The 18810-nt window shown below is 38.1% G+C and overlaps 1 protein-coding gene across 3 annotated transcripts; it reads left to right on the top strand.

The window, feature by feature from the left end:
* The first annotated feature begins 61 nt into the window (after nucleotides 1–61).
* Nucleotides 62–18615, top strand: LOC309505030 (vascular cell adhesion protein 1). Of its 3 annotated transcripts, XM_082178392.1 has the most exons (16): nucleotides 62–259; nucleotides 6378–6707; nucleotides 7245–7484; nucleotides 8334–8588; nucleotides 8707–9036; nucleotides 9150–9392; nucleotides 9490–9717; nucleotides 9807–10055; nucleotides 10155–10484; nucleotides 14766–15005; nucleotides 15672–15926; nucleotides 16049–16378; nucleotides 16492–16734; nucleotides 16832–17059; nucleotides 17149–17403; nucleotides 17585–18615. In XM_082178392.1, exons 1-16 carry the CDS (start codon nucleotides 205–207, stop codon nucleotides 17761–17763), a joined length of 3990 nt encoding a protein of 1329 aa, XP_082034518.1. In that variant the 5' UTR covers nucleotides 62–204; the 3' UTR covers nucleotides 17764–18615. The 3 variants fall into 3 exon arrangements, with proteins under 3 accessions (XP_082034518.1, XP_082034519.1, XP_082034520.1); XM_082178393.1 differs by lacking the exon at nucleotides 8334–8588; XM_082178394.1 differs by lacking the exons at nucleotides 6378–6707; nucleotides 7245–7484.
* Nucleotides 18616–18810: the final 195 nt, after the last annotated feature.

Here is an 18810-nt window from a genome sequence, read left to right as displayed (position 1 = left end):
AAACATTGCTTCACATTTGTGGTTTCCTCTTTTAAAATGTGAGTCTGAGCAGGATTTCCTGTTCAATTGCCAGCTTCTTAGATGCATCACACCATGCTTTTGACAGTTAGAAGAAAATAAATCCTTTTCAACAGCAATCATCCATCTATCATCCATCTCTGGCATTACCGCTCCATCACTGCCAATCATTTGTTTGTGCCGACAATGCTTCTGCTTCAACGGTTGATAGGTCTCTTGCTGATCACTTTTGTTCATGGCGGTAAGTTCTCACCATTTCTTTCTTTGGTTTCAGTCATGTCTTTAAGCTTTATCATGGCTAAAGGGCCAAAAAGTCCTCCTGGGATAGAGTTCATAATGTTTGTAACCCTGTTTCTTTCATGTCTTTGTATCCCTATTTCTACTAAAACCAAATCTGTTTTTCTTGAGATGGTCTCATAGATGATTTTGTTGGATCTGCATGTTCTTTTACATTTAAAAATGTTTTAAAGCTATGGTGCTTTGCAAAGTGTTCCATCTGATTCTTATCTGAGAGATGATATTCGTTTCTAAAGCCAGACACAAGTACCTTTTTTTTTACTTTCCAAAAGCTTCTTTTTAACTTTTGAATGATTTTGAAGGGTGTGCCAGTTGTTAAGTCTCTGAACAGAAACTAAAGCACATGCAGACAGTCCTTCAAGTAGGTTTCACACTTCTAACGCGCCCAAAATTAGAACACATTTTGACCTTTGTTTTTCTTCTGAAGTCAGGGTGGGAACATATGAATGAGATCATTTCATGAACTTTTATAGAAACTGAATATTGATTAAATTAGTAAGTAGATTTTTTTTTTTTTTTTTATTGATACAGTTATGGTCTTTTGAATTATTTTTATGGCATAATTTAAAGGCATTCAAAAGGTTGGTAGGTGGTTGTTTCCCAGCTTATTAGAAAAAATAGCACACCTCTGCTCAACAAACCACATGATTTGTCAATAATGTTTGCTGGATATTAATATCTCTGAACTGCAGGGTCATTTACGTACCAAGGAGTAAGATTTAGAGTAATGTGTGGTTTGTTTGTTCCCTAGCCATAGTAATGAGCAAAAGAAAAGCTAATGTTTGCCTTAACAACCACTATAAACACACCAAACCACTGCAGCCAAAATGACTCATCTCGTCACAGATGAAATAAAGTCATACTGATTTAGAATGACATGTGCTGTGTCCCAATGTGAAGGCTGCATCTATGTGCTGCTCAATGTGGCTCCTGCCCATTTTTGTGTTTTATATTTTACTGGAGGACAAGGTGAGGATGTTTCAGCCCCGGCGCTGCCAGGTCATGTATTTTCGGTTTAGCCCTGTTTGAATATAAAACCAATTGAATATAAAAAAAGTACAGTATTTCTCGCGCTCCTCATCGGCAGCTGTCACAGGTGCCAGGCGACAAGAACAATCCTCCGTAGGCTCTACCGGTCCGAGCGCTTCAGATGCGCCCTTTGAAATGGGCCGCAGCTGTAGTTTGCAACATTTGTTAATATTGTGACAATAGAATAGACCTACATTTTGTTACTTTAATTTTCGGACTGCATATTTCGTTAAGTATTCACGTACAAATGTGAAGTAACCTACTGAAGTACTTTTTTCCCCTCACATATGATTTTACTACACAAAAGTATATAATGTAACAAGTTCAACCTGGAACATATTCAGAAGTAAAATGCAGTAGTAGCATAATATACATGCAAAACTATCATAAAAACCCTGACAAGGAGTTTTTTTCCCCCTGCAGAATACATACCTCTAGTTTTACTCGTGATACTTTAAGTACATTAGAGTATGCAAGATAATTTTGCTTAACTAAGGTTTTAGTAGTTTTTCCCCTATGCAGTATAGTAGTTATTAAAAGTTTTTCAGAAATTTAAAAACTCAGTGACATGGCAACCGTCGATTGAGTCAGCCCTGCAAACCTGTTGGTAGACAACTTAGTGGATAGTGGAAATATGCACTCAAACACTCTGGAGACCATTTCAGATGATGTCCCACCAGCAGACAGGCCTTACCAGGGTCTCTATTGTGACCATCCCGGTCCAGCAGCACCACCAGGGTCTCCCTGCTCAGCTCAATAAAACTCTACATAAAATAAGAAAAAAAATTATGTAATGTTGATTTTGATATGTTTAACGTATGTTGTTAATAGTTGGAAAAAGTACTTTAATGTAGCCTATAGAACAAATGATTTTCATTTACCAATTTTATTTGAAAAAAGAGGTATAGAAGAATTTGTTTCATGTAGAAATGATGACTGTCATTACAAAAATAAACAATGTCCAGAACAATTTATTCTCTTTTATTTACACATTTAAAGTTGCATAAAAATAATGTACAGATTTTTTTCTTTCCTTTTAAAACATAAAAGTGAAAAAAAGTTAAACAAGAATATGTAGAAAAAAATATATCATCTCTCAATCATTCTCTCAAGAAGAGAAAACAGCCTGTCCATCCTCTCCCTACTCTCCTGTGCTCTCCTCACCTCTGCCTCCCTCTATAGTTGCCCTTTGTCTCACCGCCTTCGTGCTGCTGCTCCTGGCTCCTCCTCACCATGGGCACCCACTGCTGTACTCGGCACTACAAAAACACATAAAAGTGAAACCCCATTGCCTTATCTAACGTTACTGCTTTTCTTATTGTTGTGGGCTTTATAGGGTGAGTGATATTTATTATAATACACAAGTGAGATAGACTAGTGCAAATATTACAAATTGGTCGTTAAACTAATATTAGCACACGTTTTGCCTCAAACTACCTGACTAATGAAGCCATGCAATGGTGACGAAGGAGTTAAGATGAAGTTTATAAGAAACTCTAACTCCGCTAGCTATTTGAGTAAATGAAAACATATACTTACATTTAAATGTGAATTTGCTGTCCACCACATAGACAGTATAAGAAGGTCCACCACCGAACTCTAGTATCGGCCGCCTTTAAAAATAAATAAAAACTGCTGTCGTCACCGGCGAGCAATGACTTGCATTTGGCGTCGCTTTTGAATCAGACGCAACCGGCCTTCGAAGGATGCAGAATTGAATTGGGACAGCCTACATCGCGCCGATTTGACGCAATCAGCCTTCAAATACGGCCAATCGGCCTTCGGAGGATGCAGCCTTCACATTGGGACACAGCTGTGTAGTATACTGCGTATGCTGTTCTTCTCTTTGGGTAAATACAAGCCACACGATTCATAAAATGTGAATGCTAAATTCTGGATGTTTAACAGATTTTGTCACATCAAGCATAAATAAGTCTGTAGCAAAGTCAATTAGGCGTTCAGTTTACAGCTTTACTAAATCTTTAACGAACTAATACTACTTTGCATGATTTGAAAAAAAAAAAAAAACTCACTGTAAACAATAAATGAGAGATTCTGTGAACACCGTTTCACAGAGAATGTGACTGTCAGGTCACGAATCACAGGATCCAAAATGCGAATAATGGTAAGGTTTATTTAGAAACAGCAAGATAAACAAGACAGGAAGGCTGGTGAAGTCTCTGGTCAGTGGTAGGTCCTTGGCAGCGCAGGGTGACTGCAGTGGGCTGAACACGGTCCTGGAGAACAAGCATGACTGAAGTGATCAGAGAAACCCTCAGCAGGCAGAACCCAACAAATGCTGTCAGAGAGACGCAGGATATTCCGTGAGACAGAAGTACCAGGCGGAAAACTGCACAGAACCAGAGCCCGTCTACGGAGAGCCTTGGCACTTCCTATTAGCCCCATTGTATCGATCTTGGTTGCAGTTCCATTAGAATTCCACTGGAGGTGATCGCGGGCGAGTGCAGACTGAATGGGAGTCTATGGGGCTAGACGGCTAAATGTGTCTCTTTCACCCGATTGCCGTTGAGAAATCTCAGATTTTATTGTAGGTTTTGCAAGTTCAACATGGGTTATAGGTCGAAAGTTGAATGAACGAGTACTTATTTCTTTTCGATTTCTTACAGGTTGAGTTGTTGTTGCCCATAACACGCTAGCATTCTGCTAATGACGTCAGCATTCTGACGTCATTGACATTTTAAAAGACTTTTTAAACCAAATAAGTGACTCTAAAAAATCTAACACCCAGCAATGTGTAATTTCTTTGCATCTCCTTTCGAATACAACATTCAAATTACTAGACAAAAAATTATATCCTGAGAAAAGTGGATTTTGAGGGTTTTTCGCAATAGACCTCTATTCATTCTGCACTCGCCTGCGAGCGCCCCGCATGGACAGAGATGTGTTACTGCAGCCAGTCCAGAAACCGGAAGTAAGCAGAGAGTGCCAATTCTCTTCCTATTAGACATTCTCTGACAGAACACAAAACCAGACAGAGAACCAGCAACAACAATCTGACACTGAACATGACAAACACAGCACTACATATAGGACTCATAAACGAGGCACACCTGCGACTGATCTGATTGCTCGTCAGCACAGCTGACGCGGTTTTATACAGTTTTATGATATAGGCAGTGGTGGAGGAAGTACTGAATCTCAGTACTTAAGTAAAAGTACAAATAACCAGAGACATATTTACTTTAGTAAAAGTAGAAGTACCACAATGAAAACCCTACTTAAGTAAAAAGTAAAAAGTACCTGATTTTAAATGTACTTTAAGTATTAAAAGTAAAAGTACTTGCATAACAATTTATTCTCTTAATGTCTATATTCTAATAATTAGGGCTGTAACAATATGAATCCGAAATCGCTACACTCAGATCTACGAACCTGTGTCGCGGTGTGAGAAGGGAGAAGGCAGAATCGCGACACACCCCTTTTTTGAAGTTAACATTATACAATACGTAGACCTACACCACAAAACTAGTTGAGGATAAATTATTTAATATTTGGCAATTCCATCGTTATAAACGGGACATTTGCAGTAAAAACTTGAAATATAAATTCTCAGAAAATGCATTTAATACATATTGAAAAATATCAGTATGCGTTTTATATTTAATGGGAAATCTAGACTACACATGCGTTACGGGACACAAACAATATTTAACTTTTAGGTAGAAAAATATTTTTTTGTAATTCTGTGAATTACACTGCGCAAACCAAAAGTAATACCCACCGGATGAAGGGTTGGCTCTCCACAGAACATAACATATTCATTTTATTTTATTTTTCGTGTTCCCATTTATGAGGAAAAAACAATGTTACAGACGTGACCGCTCTGAAAGGCACTAAAAGACTGCTTTAAAACTTTCACTGAGACCTCAAACAGAAAGCACAAAGCCTTTTTTAAATTTGAATTTCGTTTTGTATTAATTGTATCTCAATTTTAATCAATGTTTCATCAAACAATTGCCAGGATTTAATAAATAAGTAGAAAATAGATAATCACGACACGTAGGCGCTGGCGAGTGAACTGGAGCTAGTCTCATAAATGAACCGAAACTCAGCGTATAAGGTATCCTACTTGCCTCACAGACCTGATAAATATATCTTTAGACAGCTTTAAATGTGTACTTTTAAACAGAACAATTCAAAACGAAAGAAAACCGACTGCTCTCTGCTTATAATCCGTATGAAATGCGCATTTCTCTCTGGCGCGTTCACTACTGCGAAGATCGCGTATCAGTATCGTCAACCTCATCTTTGCAGCCGACACAGAAAACACTTGTTTATTAATAAACAATTAAAATGTCTTCTTGCTATATTTGACATATTCATTACTTTTGCTGGTTCTTTGTGACAGCTTTTAGGTGCTTTATTGTTAGCGCCACCAACGCGATCAGCACCGAAAACATGGAGATTTTTTTCAATCCCTGTTTTGGCAGGGGAAAAACTGATCCGAAAATGTAACGAAACGTTGTAGAAATGTAGTGGAGTAGAAAGTATAATAATTGCTGCAAAAAGTAACGAAGTAAAAGTCAAAAGTATGCACTATTGATTCTACTTAAGTAAAGTACAGATACGTGAAAAATGTACTTAAGTAAAGTAACGAAGTATTTGTACTTCGTTACATTCCACCACTGGATATAGGCAATCAGAGCAGTAGCCTACACACAGAATGAACAAGCAAACCCGCGAACCGTGACACTGACAAGTTAGAAGACAAACTGCATCTCCCAGTTTGTCACATCACCACTTTTGGAGATTTCTCCAATGTTGTTTTTCAGTGTGTCGTCAGATGCCTCCCAACTCAAGACAAAATCATCTATCAAGATAGCGGAGCAGTTCACTGAGAATTAAGCTTTATATTGAACCACCACCTCAGGAGGGTTGAAGAAAATGGGGCAGTCTGTCAAGAGAGAACGAAGACAGTGCATTCTGATGAAACTGATTTATGTGAAAACTAATTATTTTCTGGAATTCACTCAGGACTGTGGAAATCAATACCTCTAAAATCTGTTCCACAGAGACTCCAGACAGTGTGTCCATCAGCACTGTGAATCACACCGGACCAATGATGGAGGGAAACCAGTATGAGCTCCAGTGTGACGTTCTCAATGTGGCTCCTGTTCAGAATCTCACTGTCAACTGGTACAAAGGACAGACTCTGGTGCATCAAACCATCTTCACTGACACCATCAAGACTCCAGTCAATAATACATCTAAACTCCTGATCCGTCCAGTCAGAGCTGATGATGGAGCTCAGTACTGGTGTGAAGCAAAGCTGGAACTGGGAGAAGAAGGACCTCAACCTCCTCCAACAGCCCCATCAGAACATCTCAACATTACTGTATATTGTAAGTAAGATCCATCAGTTTCTATTATTAATCTTTTAAGAACATCTGTTGTCCAAATCAGACTTTTGGTTGTAGCACTTACCATGTGACACAGTGGCTGTATCCGAAATCGCATACTTACCTACAATATAGTTGGCGAAAACAATATATGACCCAAGAAGTATATGTCTGAATTCACAGTACTCACTAAAGAGTAGACAAAAAGTGTGCATACGATAGACACTTTACTATCCCATGAGGCCACAGGAGAGGATTTGTTAATGGCGGTGTGATAATGACATTATGGCAAATGTAGCTCATCCAGATTACATTCATACTATAGAAAATACTTTTTTGGCGGCCATGAAGTAAATACTTACTCAAAATAAGTACCTACTCAAGAGACTATGCAATTTCAGACACAACCAGTGAGTAACTCTTTCTTGTTAAATTTCTAAATTTTGTTACAAGATTAAAATTAATATGGATTAACATAAGAAATGTAAGATGCAGTGCAGATACAAATCCTCTAAAACAGTTTTTTGCTCCTTCCTGCAGTTAAACCGATCATCAATGAGACCAAACTGCCCTCCATAGTGTCTGTGTTTCGAGGATATCCCTTGGAGATAGTTTGTGAAGCCGAGGGAAACCCAAAACCAACAATCAGCTGGAGTGTCAACACAAATAATATAGTTAGTGAAACTCTTACTATAACAGAATCAACACCTGAGGATCTGCTCTGCATTGCAAACAATTCTGTTGGCATCACCACCAGACGTGTAAAAGTGTCCATACAAGGTAACTATTTCTATTATTTTCCATTCTAAGTGAGTTAATTTAATTGATCATTTCTGACAGCTGTTTCAGTTTTCTTTAGAAATACTGACCGTAATACTACAGAAAGGAACTGTTTTTTAATTTTTTATTGTAGGCTTACACATTTTTTTTTTTGTGTGTTTGTTTGATATTAAAAAAATATATTTATTCGAGAGTGGTCCGCTTAAATATTTTTTTTTGAGAGTGGTCCGAAACTACTTTTTTAAGCAATAGGGACAGACTGGATACATTTATAGGGCTATACAGGCATCTGGTTGCACAATGGTATTACATATGATTTTCTTTGGTTCTCACATCATATGGCGCAAATCTGCCTTCAGTGCATTAGATATTGAATACATTTGCTCTGTTTTTAACTTAATCACTGTAATAATTGAAAATAATATGAAAATGTATTCCATATATTTGTATTATTTTATATAGAAATAAACGTGCAGGTGAATATTGTCTAGTAAAATGAAATCCCCTCAAAAATAATTTTTTTTTAAAGTATTTTTGAAACAAATTGTAGTGAATCCGTTTAATTAAAAAACAAAATTTTGTCGGTTTTGACCGCTGAGGATCATAAGTGTGTGAGGAATACCACATAGTTAAAATACACGGTTTTTCATTCCACTGCCCTGCATCTCGTGTTTTTAAATGTGTTCAATGTAATTGGCTCCTAAAGCATTACTATTTTATTTCTCACACTTTGCTAAGGAACATTTTTTTTATCACTAGATAGATGAGTGAGTGCCCAAACTGATTATAAATTATGCTGTTATTCTGTGATAGAGATTAATTAGTTTTCAATCACATCCAATTCTATAGACAGCAACTGTCCAGTTCAGCTCAACCCACAGAGAGTTGTTGTGAGGCACGGCGGTTCTGTCTCAGTCGACTGCAGCACTTATGTCCCACATAAAGGAATGGGATGGGAAGCCAGCGAGGGAGTAGTGCCCATGACCAGAGACAGTCTGATCACATGGAGAGTGTCAGAGCTGAGAGAATGGGACATAGAGCCATCCTGCTACATAAACTATAATAAGCCACAGTGTACAGTGAATCTCCCAGTGACTATTTACAGTGAGTTTCTCTGTTATTGATGTTATTGATATTTTTTTTTAATCTTTTCATTCTCAGAAATGTCTAATTTATGTACATTCATGACTGCAGATATCAGTGTGTAAATCTTCCTCCACAGAGACTCCAGACAGTGTGTCCATCAGCACTGTGAATCACAACGGACCAATGATGGAGGGAAACCAGTATGAGCTCCAGTGTGACGTTCTCAATGTGGCTCCTGTTCAGAATCTCACTGTCAACTGGTACAAAGGACAGACTCTGGTGCATCAAACCATCTTCACTGACACCATCAAGACTCCAGTGAATAAAACATCTAAACTCCTGATCCGTCCAGACAGAGCTGATGATGGAGCTCAGTACAGGTGTGAAGCAAAGCTGGAACTGGGAGAAGAAGGACCTCGACCTCCTCCAACAAACACATCAGAACATCTCACCATTACTGTATATTGTTAGTAAACAAAATATTGTTTTTATCTCCATCCTCCACACATGTAAAAAAGCTAGAAATGCTCTTAAAATACATCGATAAGTATGTTCTAATTTTCCAATGTTCTTTTTCAGATGAGCCAAAAATTAATCATTGTCGGGACTGGTCTCCAACGACAGGGACCTCCTTGAATTCATATCCAAATTCATATTCTCTTGTGGGTAACCCTCATCCAGACATCTCTTGGAGACGCGAATCATCACTAGGCCAACTCAATGCTTCTATAGTTCTTAACACATATGATTCTGACCAATATGAAATCATTGCCAGTAATGAACATGGCAATTCCACGTGTATCATAAACATCACAGTGGAGTGTAAGTGTGAGAGTTCTTCTGCGTTAAAAGCTGATGTTTTGTGTCTCTGATTGTCTTTCTGTTATCAAATTTTAAAAACATTTTTTCACAAAAATAGACCCTCCAAAGCTGAACTGCAGTGAGAGCTACGAAGTAAAAGAGAAAACACCCTTCCAACGTCTTTGTGTAGCTAATGGATTACCAAAGCCTGATGTCTCCTTCTACAAAAATGGAAACCTTATCGAGCTTCCCTATAATCTAAAATGGAATGATAGTGGCTTGTATCAATTAACTGCAAGTAACAAACATGGAACTGTGAATTCTACATTCGTTCTAACTATCCTGTGTACGAAAAAATTTTCTTCAATACTTTATATATTTTTTAACAACCTTTGACACAGAAATAAAAAAGACAATGTTCTACTTCCAACACAGATGCCCCAGTGTTTCATGCCAGCCAAGACAAGTTTGTTGTGGCTGAAGACAGCAATATAACCCTAGAGTGCGATTCGTCTGGTAACCCAGAGCCTGAAATGTCGTGGAGCTTTAAAAATAAGACCATCTCCACTGGGAGGCGCCGAATCACCTTAAACATCAAGAAAGCCACCAGTACTGGAGTTTATACATGCAGTGCCACGAATCAATTTGGACGTCGGGACAAGACCTTTGAAGTGGAGATAAGAGGTTAGGGCTTTTTTCTTTCTTTCAAATCATGCAAAACTAATTATTTTCTGGAATTCACTCAGGACTGTGGAATCAATACCTCTAAAATCTGTTCCACAGAGACTCCCTACAGTGTGTCCATCAGCACTGTGAAACACAACGGACCAATGATGGAGGGAAACCAGTATGAGCTCCAGTGTGACGTTCTCAACGTGGCTCCTGTTCAGAATCTCACTGTCAGCTGGTACAAAGGACAGACTCTGGTGGATCAAACCATCTTCAATGACACCATCAAGACTCCAGTCAATAAAACATCTAAACTCCTGATCCATCCAGACAGAACTGATGATGGAGCTCAGTACTGGTGTGAAGCAAAGCTGGAACAGAGAGAAGAAGGACCTCAACCTCCTCCAACAACCCCATCAGAACATCTCAACATTACTGTATATTGTAAGTAAGATCCATCAGTTTCTATTTTTAATCTTTTAAGAACATCTGTTGTCCAAATCAGACTTTTGGTTGTAGCACTTACCATGTGACACATTGGCTGTATCCGAAATCGCATACTTCCCTACAATATGGTTGGCGAAAACAGTATATGACCCAAGAAGAATATACACTCACCTAAAGGATTATTAGGAACACCTGTTCAATTTCTCATTAATGCAATTATCTAATCAACCAATCACATGGCAGTTGCTTCAATACATTTAGGGGTGTGGTCCTGGTCAAGACAATCTCCTGAACTCCAAACTGAATGTCAGAATGGGAAAGAAAGGTGATTTAAGCAATTTTGAGCGTGGCATGGTTGTTGGTGCCAGATGGGCCGGTCTGAGTATTTCACAATCTGCTCAGTTACTGGGATTTTCACGCACAACCATTTCTAGGGTTTACAAAGAATGCTGTGAAAAGGGAAAAACATCCAGTATGCGGCAGTCCTGTGGGCGAAAATGCCTTGTTGATGCTAGAGGTCAGTGGAGATGGGCTGACTGATTCAAGCTGATAGAAGAGCAACTTTGACTGAAATAACCACTCGTTACAACCGAGGTATGCAGCAAAGCATTTGTGAAGCCACAACACACACAACCTTGAGGCGGATGGGCTACAACAGCAGAAGACCCCACCGGGTACCACTCATCTCCACTACAAATAGGAAAAAGAGGCTACAATTTGCACGAGCTCACCAAAATTGGACAGTTGAAGACTGGAAAAATGTTGCCTGGTCTGATGAGTCTCGATTTTTGTTGAGACATTCAGATGGTAGAGTCAGAATTTGGCGTAAACAGAATGAGAACATGGATCCATCATGCCTTGTTACCACTGTGCAGGCTGGTGGTGGTGGTGTAATGGTGTGGGGGATGTTTTCTTGGCACACTTTAGGCCCCTTAGTGCCAATTGGGCATCGTTTAAATGCCACGGCCTACCTGAGCATTGTTTCTGACCATGTCCATCCCTTTATGACCACCATGTACCCATCCTCTGATGGCTACTTCCAGCAGGATAATGCACCATGTCACAAAGCTCGAATCATTTCAAATTGGTTTCTTGAACATGACAATGAGTTCACTGACCTAAAATGGCCCCCACAGTCACCAGATCTCAACCCAATAGAGCATCTTTGGGATGTGGTGGAACGGGAGCTTCGTGCCCTGGATGTGCATCCCACAAATCTCCATCAACTGCAAGATGCTATCCTATCAATATGGGCCAACATTTCTAAAGAATGCTTTCAGCACCTTGTTGAATCAATGCCACGTAGAATTAAGGCAGTTCTGAAGGCGAAAGGGGGTCAAACACCGTATTAGTATGGTGTTCCTAATAATCCTTTAGGTGAGTGTATGTCTGAATTAACAGTACTCACTAAAGAGTAGACAAAAAGGCCCTGTCCCAATACCTCCCCTTACTAAGGATGGCTGAAGCGAAACAGTCGTTCCGAAGCTTTGCGAGATCCCGAAGCGCAGATGTGTCGAAACACTGATCCGAAGCGTGATTCGAAACACCCATGTCACGTGACTATGACCAAACGAAGCCTCGAAGTGTTTCACTAGTGTTTCATCAGGTGTGGTCCGCCGAATCAGCGTTTGATTGACACGGTCGGGAACAGACCACACAATCGCACATCTGTATAAAAGTGAAATAAACGCATTTTGACCTCGTGGGTTTTTGTGAGAGGAGTTTGATTTTGAGATAGCGGATTTTTGGTGATATAGTGACATAGTGCGATTTGATTAGTTATAGGCAATTTAGACTTACATTTAAATTTACACAACACATTGACTGATAGGCTAGAGACAGACAGAGTATATAGTGACACATTAATAGATACATAGATATAAATATATATAGACAGCTAGATTAATAGATAGATACATATATAGATAGATTACAGATACATATATAAATACATATATTATAGATCGATACATATATAGATACATAGATTATAGATACATATCTAGATACATAGATCGATTCATATATAGATAGATTTGGATAGATAGATAAAATGGAGGCTCCCCAGAAGAGATGCCGTACATCAGTGGTGTGGGAGCATTTCCATTTAGAAACCCCAAATAAAGTGAGATGTGTGTATTGTGATCGGCAGCTAGCCTACTGCAACAATACATCATCCATGATGCGCCATTTGACAAGCAACAAGTGTCCCTTGTGAGAGGATTTTTTCAAAGGCTGGAGAAATTATCTGTAAAAAAAGAAGTAGGCTAAGTCCTTCCACAGCAGATAAATTAATATTTTTGAATAAAAATCTCTAAAAAAGTGAGACATTGTGGCTTGATTTCTTTTATTAATATTCATTTTTCATGACCAAAATAACATTATGCACAGTGAGGAGCCTATAGGTTACAAGCTTCACATATTAGAACATTATAATAATAAAAAAACAACACATTTTTTTAATGGCTCGTCAAGGTTGTTTCAGATCAACACCTGCAAGTGACCACTAGGTGTCACCGTTGAGACGGGTGTCGGATTGATTCGAAGCCTCGAAACAATATGGCACATTTGGTTCAACTGTTTCATTGGTTCACGAGGCCTCGATTTTGCCATCACTACCCCTTACCCTAGATTTCTGCCCTAACCCTTGTTTTTGCGCGTTCTCGTGTAGGGGTAGGGTGTCCCAATACTCTAAAGAGCAAGGGGGAGTGCTGTTCTCCCCTTAAAATCAACCCTCAAAACATAGTGCGGTCCGATGCAGGCTTAAAACGAAGTGGAAGAGGAAATTACCCAGAATACCTTGCGGACTCAGCAAGCCGGTAATTTTTTTTTAAACAAGATGGCGGATTCCGCTGGAAAGGAACAATTGAATTTTAAGTATATTTTCGCAAATAAGCATGTTAAAATTTCTAAATATGTTGGAATATGTTAGTTTGATGCACATCCAATGGACTGTTAAGTTTTGAACACTAATGTTAGAAAATATTTCACGAAGCTATCTATCTGACGATGTTCATGATATCTGCTGAGTGCCTCGAGAGAGTCTGCCCATCAAATACACATCTGGGTAGTTCATCTAATTTTATTTTCGATTTTGGCTTCCAAGGATTATAAAAAGAAGATGTGAGGTAAAACGATTAAAAACTAGCCGCGTTCGTCTAGTGTTTCATCTTTTTTCTTTACAGCGCGCTGTCACTTCTCCCTAACGTTAAACCCAAACAGCACTAAACACAATCAGTGATTGTTGTAAAATGCAGTGTCTGCTGATTCTAAATTGCGGGAGGTGTTTGATTGTAAAAAGAGCTATTATAAGCGCAATGATCCGCGCAAGAGACGTTGACCCTGTTCCCATGGCGGCGCGCGCGCGTTCGGAAACGGACTGCAACGAGACAAGCAAACTATACTTTGGGTTTCATGTGCGTGTCTAGACGATCAAATACAGACAAAAATATTGCTAAATGACCGGTTTGGAGATTCACTTTAACACAGTTTATGTCTTAAATGGGAGTTAGTTGTGGAATAGTTAGGAGAAAATGTGTATTATTAGATCTGCATTCGGTCTTAAAGTGGAAGCATCTAATAAACCTGTTAATGATTACAGATTTAATGTGAAAAAAACAACTAAAGGCAAAGAGAAAATTAATCCCAGCTCTTGAATCAATAACTTTAGCTTTAATAAGCATTAATCTATCAATAATAAACTATGCTGTGTTATTTTACATTTGATTACTTTATTAGATTTCTAGCATTTTATTATGGATACTTATATCCTGATAATAACTGGGATAGTTATGTGCATGTATTCACATAGTAGTGGTGTCCCATTTCATAGGGAAAGATCTTCAACTCCACTTCCCTCGTTGAGGGGACTTTACTTTCGAGGGCACTCAAAACCAAGTGGAAGTTTTAAGGGGGGAGAAATGGGACAGGGCCAAAGAGTGCATACGATATACACTTTACTATCCCATGAGGCCACAGGAGAGGATTTGTTAATGGCGGTGTGATAATGACATTATGGCGAATGTAGTTCATACAGATTACATTCATACTATAGAAAATACTTTTTTGGCAGCCATGAAGTAAATACTTACTCAAAATAAATACCTACTCAAGAGACTATGCGATTTCAGACACAGCCAGTGTGTAACTCTTTCTTGTTAAATTTCTAAATGTTGTTGGTTTTGTTACAAGATTAAAATGAATATGGATTAACATAAGAAATGTAAGATGCAGTGCAGATACAAATCCTCTAAAACAGTTTTTTGCTCCTTCCTGCAGTTAAACCGATCATCAATGAGACCAAACTGCCCTCCATAGTGTCTGTGTTTCGAGGATATCCCTTGGAGATAGTTTGTGAAGCCGAGGGAAACCCAAAACCAACAATCAGCTGGAGTGTCAACACAAATAATATAGTTAGTGAAACTCTTACTATAACAGAATCAACACCTGAGGATCTGCTCTGCATTGCAAACAATTCTGTTGGCATCACCACCAGACGTGTAAAAGTGTCCATACAAGGTAACTATTTCTATTATTTTCCATTCTAAGTGAGTTAATTTAATTGATCATTTCTGACAGCTTTTTATTTTTTATTGTAGGCTTACACATTTTTTTGTGTGTTTGTTTGATATAAAAAAATATATATTTATTCGAGAGTGGTCTGCTTAAATATTTTTTTTTGAGAGTGGTCCGAAACTACTTTTTTAAGCAATAGGGACAGACCGGATACATACATAGGGCTATACAGGCATCTGGTTGCACAATGGTATTATATGATTTTCTTTGGTTCTCACATCAGATGGTGCAAATCTGCCTTCAGTGCATTGGATATTGAATACATTTGCTCTGTTTTTAACTTAATTACTGTATTAATTGAAAATAATATGAAAATGTATTTCTGATGTTTGTATTATTTTATATAGGAATAAATGTGCTGGTGAATATTGTCTAGTAAAATGAAATTTTTACGTTCACGTTTTTTCATTCCACTGCCCTGCATCTCGTGTTTTTAAATGTGTTCAATGTAATTGGCTCCTAAAGCATTACTATTTTATTGCTCACACTTGCAATAAAGGTTTTTTTTTTTATCACTAGATAGATGAGTGAGTGCCCAAACTGATTATAAATTATGCTGTTATTCTGTGATAGAGATTAATTTGTTTTCAATCACATCCAATTCTATAGACAGCGACTGTCCAGTTCAGCTCAACCCACAGAGAGTTGTTGTGAAGTACGGCGGTCCTGTTTCAGTCGACTGCAGCACTTATGTCCAACATAAAGGAATGGGATGGGAATCCAGTGAGGGACCAGTGCCCATGACCAGAGACAGTCTGATCACATGGAGAGTGTCAGAACTGAGAGAATGGGGCTTAGAGCCAGCCTGCTTCATGAACTATAATAAGACACAGTGTACAGTGAATCTTCCAGTGACTATTTACAGTGAGTTTCTCTGTATTGATGTTATTGATTTTTTTTTTTAAATCTTTTAATTCTCAGAAATGTCTAATTTATGTACATTCATGACTGCAGATATCAATCAGTGTGTAAATCTTCCTCCATAGAGACCCCAGACAGTGTGTCCATCAGCACTGTGAAACACAACGGACCAATGATGGAGGGAAACCAGTATGAGCTCCAGTGTGACGTTCTCAATGTGGCTCCTGTTCAGAATCTCACTGTCAACTGGTACAAAGGACAGACTCTGGTGGATCAAACCATCTTCAATGACACCATCAAGACTCCAGTCAATAAAACATCTAAACTCCTGATCCGTCCGTCCAGAGCTGATGATGGAGCTCAGTACTGGTGTGAAGCAAAGCTGGAACTGGGAGAAGAAGGACCTCGACCTCCTCCAACAAACACATCAGAACATCTCACCATTACTGTATATTGTTAGTAAACAAAATATTGTTTTTATCTCCATCCTCCACACATGTAAAAAAGCTAGAAATGCTCTTAAAATACACCGATAAGTATGTTCTAATTTTCCAATGTTCTTTTTCAGATGAGCCAAAAATTAATCATTGTCGGGACTGGTCTCCAACGACAGGGACCTCCTTGAATTCATATCCAAATTCATATTCTCTTGTGGGTAACCCTCATCCAGACATCTCTTGGAGACGCGAATCATCACTAGGCCAACTCAATGCTTCTATAGTTCTTAACACATATGATTCTGACCAATATGAAATCATTGCCAGTAATGAACATGGCAATTCCACGTGTATCATAAACATCACAGTGGAGTGTAAGTGTGAGAGTTCTTCTGCGTTAAAAGCTGATGTTTTGTGTCTCTGATTGTCTTTCTGTTATCAAATTTTAAAAACATTTTTTCACAAAAATAGACCCTCCAAAGCTGAACTGCAGTGAGAGCTACGAAGTAAAAGAGAAAACACCCTTCCAACATCTTTGTGTAGCTAATGGATTACCAAAGCCTGATGTCTCCTTCTACAAAAATGGAAACCTTATCGAGCTTCCCTATAATCTCAAATGGAATGATAGTGGCTTGTATCAATTAACTGCAAGTAACAAACATGGAACTGTGAATTCTACATTCGTTCTAACTATCCTGTGTACGAAAAAATGTTCTTCAATACTTTATATATTTTTTAACAACCTTTGACACAGAAATAAAAAAGACAATGTTCTACTTCCAACACAGATGCCCCAGTGTTTCATGCCAGCCAAGACAAGTTTGTTGTGGCTGAAGACAGCATTATAACCCTAGAGTGCAATTCGTCTGGTAACCCAGAGCCTGCAATATCGTGGAGCTTTAAAAATAAGACCATCTCCACTGGGAGGCGCCAAATCACCTTAAACATCAAGAAAGCCACGTCTACCAGTGCTGGAGTTTATACATGCAGTGCCAAGAATACATTTGGACGTCAGGACAAGAACTTCGAAGTGGAGATAAGAGGTTAGGGCTAAGACTGTGATAATAATCTGATATTTATTCCCCATGCCATGAGATATTAACAGATTTTGGTTATGTGATATTTTACTGTTGAGTCACCACAAAAAGAATGTTATGCTAAATATTTTGAGTTTTTTATTAGATGTTTATTAACTGAACCTACATTTTGCTTTTTCCTTTCTAGGCAACCCTCCAAACTACATTCCAATTATAACGGTTGTTCCACTGGTTGTTGCACTGCTAATCATCGCATTGCTTATCTATCTGTGGATAAAGAAAAAATCAACTGGAAGCTATCAAATAGCTTCACAGGCAGTGAATCAGTATGAAATGCTTCCGTTAAACAATGGAGGCAAATGCTAACATTGAACAAAGATGATATTGCCTACTGAACATCATTCAGATTACATACGTTCAATAAAAACGGGTGGGCTATCTATCCCCTTGTTTCAGAGACAAGGCTTAAGCTAGTCCCAGACTAAAATGCATGTTTGAGCTGTTTTAACTGAAAGCAACTTGCACTGGCATATCTTAATATAAGTCAGTGCCATTGTTTTGTCTCAAGATTAACACCAGTAATGTTTTTTTTCTGATGCACGTTTATAAAAGCTACTTAAATGCCCTAATTGAAATAAGGCCTTATCCTGGCTTAATATCTAAACCCTGTCTGTGAAACCGGGCCTTCAATGTGTAAAAGCTCATAGCATGCGCTGTCACGTGTGTGACTATGTGTCAGTGTCAAAGAAGAATGTCTTGGACGATAAAAAAAGAAACGTTTAAAACGTATCAAGTTATCTTATCACATGAAAACAAAATGTTTTCCTGTATGTTGGTTAGCCTATGCCACACTAACTTTTATTTGCTATTCAAAAGTGTTACCCATTATTTTGTGAGATTGTGGGTTTAAAGTTGGGTTAATAGTCTGTGTGAAAAGAAAAAATATCTTGTGTGTTACATAACTTATTACAGTTGTTAGAAATGTTTATGCATAAATGCAGATCTGTTGTTGAATTCTGTATTGGCAGATAGTAATATGCCTATTTTGTTCTTTAATAATGATGCAATAAAGGATACAAAGTAACGTTTGAAATAGAATAATATTTTTAAGCACAATTAATTTGCAGATTTTAAAAAGAATAATAATGAAAGATCAAACTACTTACATACTACACACTACTTTTAACTTAAAGCCCAAAAAAAAAAAAAAAAGTAAAAGTTACTCTTAGTTCAGACAGTAAAAACATATTAATTAGAAGAATATTCAAGTTATATTATTGAGTGACTTGACTTTTAAAAAATTTTTATGTATTTTTTCATGGCTTCATATATTCAAACTAGTTGTCTAACTGACCATTAAATGATATCAGCTTACAGTACAGGCCTAAATACAGTATAAAAAACGTTATTAAG

This window comes from Leuciscus leuciscus, assembly GCF_965113295.1.
Source record: "Leuciscus leuciscus genome assembly, chromosome: 1".
Classification (NCBI taxonomy): Eukaryota; Metazoa; Chordata; class Actinopteri; order Cypriniformes; family Leuciscidae; genus Leuciscus; species Leuciscus leuciscus.
Note: the sequence above shows the minus strand (reverse complement) of the source record. Positions and strands in the feature narration are given on the sequence as shown.